We start from the raw sequence: 9287 nt of genomic DNA on the forward strand, positions 1-9287 counted from the left end.
TTTTTTTCAGATCCTCAGAGAGTTCTTTGCCATGAGGTGCTATGTTGAATTTCCAGTGACCAGTATGAGAGAGGGATAACACCAAATTTAACACACCTGCTCCCCATTCACACCTGAGACCTTTTAACACTGAGTCACATGACTCCGGGGAGAGAAAATGGCTAATTGGGCCCAATTTGGACATTTTCACTTAGGGGTGTACTCACTTTTGTGGCCAGCGGTTAGACATTAATGGCTGTGTTGAGTTATTTTGAGGGGACAAAAAATTTACACTGTTATACAAGCTGTACACACTACTTTACATTGTAGCAAAGTGTCATTTCTTCAGTGTTGTCACATGAAAAGATATAATAAAATATTTACAAAAATGTGAGGGGTGTACTCACTTCTGTGAGATACTGTATATTAAAAATTGTCCTGGCCCCTCCAAGCCTTTCAATGGGGGTAAGCGGGTGTTGGTTGTCAACAGTTCAGAAGATGTGAAATAAAGTGCGTGCATCCGTAATAAAATGTCCCTCATGCGGCTCCGGGGGGTGAATAAAGGCCTCCTGTAGCGAATCCATAAATATCCATATTTCAAATGTAATAAACACTTTTTTTCTCACTTCCGCTGATTGTGGTACGCGGAAGCAGTCCCGACGGATGACGTAGGATGTATGCGTTGCGTGATAAGTGAAGAGCGCGGAGAGAGAACAAAACAAAACGCAGTTCATGAATTAGAAGCACAAAACAAGGATTTGTAAAGAAAAATGTCGGAGGATTTCGATATAAACCAAGAGGAGACTGGTTTTCTTTTGCTGAAGTAAGGAAATTTTGTTTCCTTTGCTCCTGCATTTCTCAGAGGCATGCCCGACGCATACGTCTTACGTCATCTGCCGGAACGGCTTCCGCGTATGACAGTAAGCGGAAGTGAGAGAAAAGTGTTTATTACGTTTGAGATATGGATATTTATCTTACAAAAACACATGGATTCGCTACAGGAGGCCTTTATTCACCCCCCGGAGCCGTCTGAGGGACGTTTTATTATGGATGCACGCACTTTTTCACGTCTTTTGAACTGTTGACCACCAACACCCACTTACCCCCATTGAAAGGCTTTGAGGGGCCAGGACAATTTTTTATATAACTCGGATTGGATACGTCTGAAAGAAGAAAGTCACATACACCTAGGATGCTTTGAGGGTGAGTAAAACACAGGCTAATTTTCATTTTTGGGTGAACTAACCCTTTAAAAATTACTTGTAGTTTTGAGTACAGACAGTGGCATATTACATAATTAGCCACATGATAATGACTAATCCATAGTTTGATGTGGAAAAAAAAAACATGTATAAAAAATGTACTGAGGAAAATATTCATAGTAATTTGTGTAAAAACATTATGTATAAAACGTTTTATCTCCATAATGGCAGGTATGCCTTTATCAACCAGCTTGACATGAACAAAAAAACTGAGTGCACATAATTATTTAATTATTTATTTAGAATATATTATTTGATTGTATTATGTTATTAATTATTTAATTTAATTGATTGATAATACAGAATATTTGAGTTCCGGAGGATTATTGGCAACAGGGAAAGATGCAAGGATCTGGTACAGAGGGACTACCCAGTATTTATTGACAAGGTAAGGTGTATGTATGTATGTATGTTTTCTAAATCTACTTTTTTTTTTTTAAACACCTACTCATCATAATTGAAAATTGCATTATAACCCATTAACTGTGTTTTACCGATGTGCCCAAAGGTAGAAGATCAAACAGATTGCAAAATTCACAACGGTCATTTCATATCGCCACTGGAGCACTTTGTTCCGGGCATCTTGCCAGCCGAGTCCGTCAAAGCCCGGTAACCAAAACAAATCACCCACAAACACTAAATGCAAATATGAAGGATTAATGTGACTTATTGTGTGGCTTGTATTCAAAGTTCTTTCAAATGAACACATTTTGTTTCAACTTTCCCACTAGATTCCAGTTTATTGTACCTAAGAAATGGAAAAGGCACAGACCAGTCTGTATTCACCTGGCTGGAACAGGAGACCATGTGAGTGAGCAAAAACTGGGATTGGGACTGGGATTTTTCTTAGGGATGCACAAAAGTTTCAAAAACATCTTAACAACCCCAAACTTTTGAAAAGTAGGGTATCAGCAACATTATAGTTCAGCTGATAGAGTTTTTTTTTTTTTAATCAATATTAGTCAATATTGGATTTTTATTTTGTTAATGTTTTTCGCTGTTTTTTTCTACAACCTTTAAAAACAGTAATAATTTCATACACTGCTAAATTTCAGCAAGTTTCAAAATGAATATTCATTTTTTAATACTGTACATTATATAGTGATGCCTTAAAAGCAGCTGTAGCGCCTTTAAAATTATTTAGACAAAATAGTACCGTAATAGTTTTTTAATATTGTGAAAATTTATCAATTACTGGCCATAAGTTGAAAATAATTATTGGCTTATCAGTATCATCTAGAATTTTATCTGAATTTGATGCATCTTCTTTATTTTTTTATTTTGCAGTTTTTCTGGAGAAGACGAACACTAATGGCCAGACCAATGATTAAAGAATCAGGGATGGCATCTCTACTGTTGGAGAATCCTTATTATATCCTTTGAAAGCCTAAACTAAATCAAGAATTACTAGATCTTATCTGACACCTCCTTGACTCTCCATCGTACACGGATACAGGAAACCTAAAGACCAGCTGTGAGTGTTTGTTTACTGGCAGCAGCTATTGATGTCCATGTCTTTGTGGTATGGAGCATTAGAATGAACCATGCATATTTACGATGTATATTATTTGTGTTTTTGATGCAGTCGCTCCAGTCTGAAGAACGTATCAGACCTGTTTGTGATGGGTGGGGCGCTGATCCTGGAGTCTGCTGCACTGTTACACTGGCTGGAGCGAGAGGGTTTCTGGCCTCTAGGCATGACTGGCATTTCTATGGGTGGACATGTAGGTTTTGTGATCCTAATTTACATTTAACTTAATTAGTTCATGTTGTTTCCGATCAACTGTGTTCAGAAGAACCTGTTCCATATCCTTTCTAACATATCCAATATCTGTTGATCATTTGTTTACTAATTTTCCTCCTAGATGGCGTCATTAGCTGTAACAAACTGGCCCAAACCAATTCCACTCATACCTTGTTTATCCTGGACGACTGCTTCAAGTGTTTTTACCACAGTAAGATTTAAGTTTTAGCATCATATTAGACATACAGTGGGTACGGAAAGTATTCAGACCCCCTTAAATGTTTCACTCTTTGTTATATTGCAGCCATTTGCTAAAATCATTTGTTAATTTTTTTTTCCTCATTAATGTACACACAGCACCCCATATTGACAGACTATTTATTCAGCTTTCAGGTGTTGTATAAATCTCAATTTAGGAAAATTAACGCTTATTACTGGTTTTGTGGTCCAGGGTCACATATTGTGGTGTATTAAAGTTGCCCACAATTCATTTCGAATTGATCATATTTATACAATACGATACAATTAATCTTTATTGTCAGACAAAGTCTGAAATTTGTCTTGTGTTACAGCAGGTTCACTCACAATTGCAAAACATTATCACACGGACAAGAGACAGACCAGACTTATACAATCAGAAGGAGAAAAAAAAGAATAGTTTAGTTTAATTTGATTATATCTTGGAAAGATGCTATAAGATGTATACAGAATATAAAAAAATACAACAAAATATACAGATGCTACAAAATCATAATTACCAGTGAGAAACTCAAACTTGTTTTTAGCTCTGATTTATCAACAGTCAGTCAGTGGTCAAAATTGAGTTATAATGTGAATATTGATTGCATTTTGTGAACTTTTAATGAACAATAGATGTACTGTTTTCTAGAAAATACTGCTTATTTAGCAGTTTATGAAATGCAAGGCTCTGTGGCAGCACACGAATGTAAGTGATGATAAAACACATAGATAAAGCATCAATTACGCATCTAACATATCTTTGCCCTTAGTTTTATGGCATTATCACTGAAGAGCATACTTTTGAGCTTATATTTGTCAGAAAATGAAAAGAAAAAAAAAAAAAAAAAATTAACGAAAGTGAAAGGATGTAGCAGTGTTATTTAGATACTATTATAAGCTTTAATATATTTTGATTTAGTATTTAATTTTATATTTTCCTTTTTGATTTTTAACGTTTTAATAATTTTGTTGAAAAATAACAAAAAAAATAACGAAAGTGAAAGGATGTAGCAGTGTTATTTAGATACTATTATAAGCTTTAAGAATGATTTATTAATATTTTGATTTAGTATTTAATTTTATATTTTCCTTTTTGATTTTTAACGTTTTAATAATTTTGTTGTTTTTTTTGACTTGATGTTTTTTTTTGTTGTTTTTGTCTATAGTTTTATAAATTGTATTTCATTTAGTACGTCAAGTTAAAACTAAATGAAAATTAGCAATGTTGCCTTGGCAACTACTTGAAAAAACAACAACGTTTTCTTATATTTTATTTCAGTTAGCATTTATTATTTTATAATACAAGTTTGTTGTTCATGTTTTTAATGGTTTTAGTTTTAGCAAACTGTAATAACCCTGGTATGTAGACTTAAAGGCAATATTAGTCACTCAGCTACTGAACTTTGTAGCTGTGAATAACTTGACGTCTTCATTCCTGTGTCAGTGTCATCAGAACATGGCAATATAGACGTCACCAAGTGTCAGTCACTCACATTTACAATTTTTCATTCATGAATAAACAACCAGGCTTTACATCAGATTGATTCCATAAACCTAAAATAAAAGGGAATGGTTTGAAGTATTGCAGGTTGATTTACCTAAAATTATTTCCTTTTTTAAAAGGAAATGAAATTGATCTACTTTTCTGCAGGGTGTTTTAAGTCAAGCTGTGAATTGGAGAGAACTGGAAAAGCAGTATGCGGCGCACACAGTCTATGAGGAAGAAATCATCAGTATGCTGGAGTATTGTGGGGTAGGAGTGTTATTCTGTAGCTAGGCAAAATTAGTTTTCTTGTGATTTAGATTTTTTTTTTTTTTTTAATATGAAAGACACCACAAAAGATCACAGAAGAATATATGATTTGTTCCTTGTGTAATATATCACATGACTCACTTTGAAAGTGCAACATTTTTAACGAAGCACTACCTGACACACCCTTGATTTTCAGAAAGACTCTTTCTGGATGGGCCAGGAATTTGTAAAAAATGCGCCAGGCAGCTTTGACAGTATGTCTGACCTGGATCTTACCCATGACCTTCTTGGCCTCCACTCGCCAGAAAGGGACCACCAGATGGGTCTGCGCTCCTCTCGCGCCTCAGACTCTGCCCTACTGATGGGCCGAAGAGAGAGAGACGGGCTGGATCAGATGCTGTCTGCTGTGAGCAGCAGCAGGCCTCATTTGGACATGCTACATGCTAAAAACATCACCTGGGGGCCTGGTCAGCGGCAGTCGCTGCAGCGGGAGTCTCTCTGCTTCATGAAGGGCGTTATGGACGAATGCACACACATCGCCAATTTTTCAGGTACAAATCTGTTTTGTTTTGTTGACATGGTTTGGATTGGGTTCCTGTGTTTGATCCTCTCTCTGTCTTGCATAATTTGTCTCCAGTGCCTGTAGATCCCAGTCTGATCATTATAGTCCAGGCAAAGGAAGACGCTTATGTTCCACGCACTGGAGTTCGCAGCTTACAGGAAATCTGGCCTGGCTGTGAGGTTCGCTACCTCAAAGGAGGCCACATCAGTGCCTATCTCTTCAAACAAGGACTTTTTCGGTAAGTCAGACTTTAGGAAAAAAAAAATATTCATGGAGTTCAAAGTGTAATTAATTTTCTGTCATCATTTACTCACCCTCATTTGGTTCCAAACCTATATGACTTACTTTCTTATGTAGAACACAAAAGAAGTTCTAAAGATGAATCGGCTTACTTTTTTTCTTCCATGCAATGAAAAGCTGTGACTTCAGAAAACTTTAACATACACAAATAATATGCACTACAATCATGATTCTTTATGGTGCTTTTGCATAATTTTTTCAGCAAGGATGCATTTAATTGATCAAACGTGACAGTCAAGACAGTAAAGACTTCTAATGATATGAAAGATTTCTATTTCAAATAAAGTGTTTCAATTTAAAACTGAAATGCTTAAGAAATGCTTCTTGAGCACCAAATCAGCATGATTTCTGAAGGACACTGATGACTGGAGAAATGGCTGCTGAAAATTCAGCTTTGCATCACGGAAATAAATTAAAAAATAGAATAAAAATGAAAAGAGTTAAATTGTAATTGTATTGTTTTTACTGCATTTTTGTTCAAATAAATGCACCAGTCTTGGTGAGTATAAGAGACGTCTTACCAGCACAGTTACTAATGCTAATTATTTGGTTCATTTTTTGCACATTGCTTGTTATCAAGTGAATGAACTGTATGGTTCATCAATTTGAAATATATGTATTAACATTTAAATTTCATCCATTATTGTTCACCTCTAGGCAAGCAATTTATGACGCCTATGACCGGTTTCTTCAGAAGTATTCCAGCTTATAGCCATGGGTTTTTTGGTACTCAGTACTGACAAGAATTGTTGGATTTTGAAATGTGAAGATGGAGAACGCTAAATATGATGAATGTGATTTTTACAGAAGAATGTGTAACTGGGACTAAACCTGGTGCTAGCAAGTAGCAAAGGGAGTCAGTGTGCAGCGGTTGTAGTGGCAGAAGTGTGTTCCTCTGTGTGGTACACCTCAAAACTCAGAGTGACCTGAAGCCAACTTACATGTGCTCAACCCATACGATACCTTGTCTTCCTGACCTCACTGCCTTTATTCATGTACATCTTCATGACTGAAACATACTTCACAGAACGAAACAAAGACGTGCCTCCAAACCATAATTCACTCACACATCAAGGTGTCTTTAAACCTCTTAATGAAGCAGATCTCTGAAAATGTAGTATTTTGATTTGTAGGGTAAATGAATGAACTTGATATGCATTCGAACATAGAATATCCTAATTTTTAGAGCAAATGTTTCCTGTTTTTATAAAATTAATGCATCCAAAAAGGGCCTTGTCATGGGCAGACTATTGTTTTAATCTAGCAGATATCTCAGAAATAAATAATAATAATGTTTTACAATTTCAGGTGAGTTGTTTGAGAACTGATCAAGTCATATATTTCCAGTACTTAAATGGGTCTTTAGCAATGATTGGTGCTCATGAGACACATGAGACACAACTGCAAGAAATAAATATGACCACAATTAAAAAGAAACATTTTCTGTGAAGTGCAGTCTTAAAAATTAGTGCTGCATGCATTTCAATCCCTTAAATTTGAATCACTGCCAAATACTACAGTAACAGCTAACGATCCTATTGTTTCAATAGACTGAAATGTTTTATGTATTACTACTGTCACCTTGTCTGAGCTATCATGTTCAATATTCACTGTATTCATCATGAGCCACTCGTTTGTTTCTTCACTCTAAAAATAAAAAGACAATCCTAAGTATTAGTGTCTTTTTTTAACTGCTAAATTAACAGTCACAAATGCTGACAGTGAAATATCATAATGACAATATGAAAGTCAGAGACCAAACTAATATAATAATATAGGGAACACCGTATTATGTTAAATATAGTTATTTGGGTGTAAGAGGTTATAAAAATTATCACACATATTTAAACCAATATTAATAAATGTTTGAAGAAAGTGTACTAATACAACGGTGCATCTATTATCATACAATCACCCATGATAAATTATGTATAATGTAAGAAAACAGCTAGAGAAATATAAGATATGGAAACCAAAATTAAGTAAAAAAAAAAACAATATATATATATGGTGAGAAATTGTAATGTACGTGTACTGTGTTTTAATAAAGTTAGTTTTGTATAAGCTACAGATAGCTTTAAAAATGCAATGTAAAAAAAATATTTAATTACAATTAAATATTAATACAAATAAATAATAATTGAAATGTTTATAAAATATTCGAAAAAACACAACGTGGCCGCAAAAAAAGGCTTATTTTATTTTAACGTATCATTTTACCGGCGTTGCCTCCAATCAAATAGAGTATTTGCATGTATTTATTATGTATTAAAGCTGCACGTGTTTACTTTGTTGATATTTCTCCTTCAATCCTGCGCTACTGTAGTTTGACCGACTGTACTCTTGTCACCTGGAAATATTGCCCTCATTAAACATGGATTCCTCGGTTTTCCCCAAGCATACTGAAGCCGTTTGCCATCAGTAAGTGTGACCCCTGAACCTACTCGAGAGAGTGTGTGTGTGTGTGTGTGTGCGCCAGCCCTCCGCCATATTCACTGTTGTCTTGCCTTCTGAAAGAACAGGAGCATTCGCGACTGCCTACAAGAACCGAAACTGTTTATACACCGAACCTGGAGACCAGCCGACGGGCATAATACGGACTAAAGCGATGGCGAGAAAAAAAAGCAAGCAGCAGGGCGTCGGGGCCAAGGATTTAGTGTCGGGACAGCAGCAGCAGAGCCTGTCGAAGAAGCCCAGCGATGCAGGAGCAGCAGCAGCAGCAGCAGCGGCGGCAGCAGGAGGCGGCGCTGGCGGTGGAGGAGATGCAGGAGCGAGCAGGACCAATCAGGTAGCTAATGCTAACACGTACATCCAACAACACACCTCCTTGAGCCGGTTCGCGCTGTTAGCGACTTGATCTTTAATGATTTTAACGGACGCTTTTTCTTGGGCTCTGTTGCACGTGCAGTTATTTGTGTTTTCGCGCTTATTTAGCGTTTTGTAGCGCCTGATGAGCGATGTCCGATTCATGAACGACTCGGATCTTTTTGTGAATCGGTTCACCAAAATCTGTCCAAAGGATTCGTTTACGAAGCGGACTGAATCTGTCAGAACAGTTGTCGAATCAAAACAACTGACTTACTCACTGAGCCGAGGGTTATCAACTCGACTCTTTATTACAGAGTCGTTTCAGACATGTATTCGTAATGAGACGAAGCCCTTAAAGGGGTCATATGATGTTGCTAAAAAGAACATTATTTTGTGTATTTGGTGTAATGAAATGTGTTTATGTGGTTTAAAGTTAAAAAACCACGTTATTTCCCACATACTGTACATTATTGTTTCTCCTCTATGCCTCGCCTTTCTGAAACACGTCCATTTTTACAAAGCTCATCGGTCTGAAAAGCGAGGTGTGCTCTGATTGGCCAGCTATCCAGTGCGTTGTGATTGGCCGAATACCTCAAGCGTGTGACGGAAATGTTACGCCCCTTACCATATTGTGATGCC

General features: G+C 36.4%; 2 protein-coding genes across 6 annotated transcripts in view; both read left to right on the top strand.

Moving 5' to 3' along the window:
* Nucleotides 1-7504, top strand: part of abhd18 (abhydrolase domain containing 18) — a 9484-nt gene extending 1980 nt beyond the window's left edge. For 4 of the 5 annotated variants that reach the window (XM_016286230.1, XM_016286228.1, XM_016286229.1 and 1 more), the window contains 11 exons: nt 1545-1629; nt 1750-1850; nt 1973-2048; nt 2529-2613; nt 2688-2715; nt 2827-2965; nt 3107-3196; nt 4877-4978; nt 5175-5529; nt 5616-5778; nt 6498-7504. In XM_016286230.1, the coding sequence (XP_016141716.1) occupies nt 1545-1629; nt 1750-1850; nt 1973-2048; nt 2529-2613; nt 2688-2715; nt 2827-2965; nt 3107-3196; nt 4877-4978; nt 5175-5529; nt 5616-5778; nt 6498-6552 (1279 nt within the window). In that variant the 3' untranslated portion in view covers nt 6553-7504. The remainder of the gene's footprint in view (nt 1-1544; nt 1630-1749; nt 1851-1972; nt 2049-2528; nt 2614-2687; nt 2716-2826; nt 2966-3106; nt 3197-4876; nt 4979-5174; nt 5530-5615; nt 5779-6497) is intronic. The other variant, XR_001610294.1, reaches the window with a different exon arrangement.
* A 695-nt stretch (nt 7505-8199) lies between these two features.
* LOC107595781 (ATP-dependent RNA helicase DDX42-like) overlaps nt 8200-9287 on the top strand; it is a 21132-nt gene continuing 20044 nt past the window's right edge. Inside the window, exons 1-2 of the mRNA XM_016286306.1 lie at nt 8200-8261; nt 8358-8628. Coding sequence (XP_016141792.1) covers nt 8215-8261; nt 8358-8628 — 318 coding nt within the window. The 5' untranslated portion in view covers nt 8200-8214. The remainder of the gene's footprint in view (nt 8262-8357; nt 8629-9287) is intronic.

This window comes from Sinocyclocheilus grahami, unplaced genomic scaffold (assembly GCF_001515645.1).
Source record: "Sinocyclocheilus grahami isolate Dianchi unplaced genomic scaffold, SAMN03320097.WGS_v1.1 scaffold208.1, whole genome shotgun sequence".
Taxonomy (NCBI): Eukaryota; Metazoa; Chordata; class Actinopteri; order Cypriniformes; family Cyprinidae; genus Sinocyclocheilus; species Sinocyclocheilus grahami.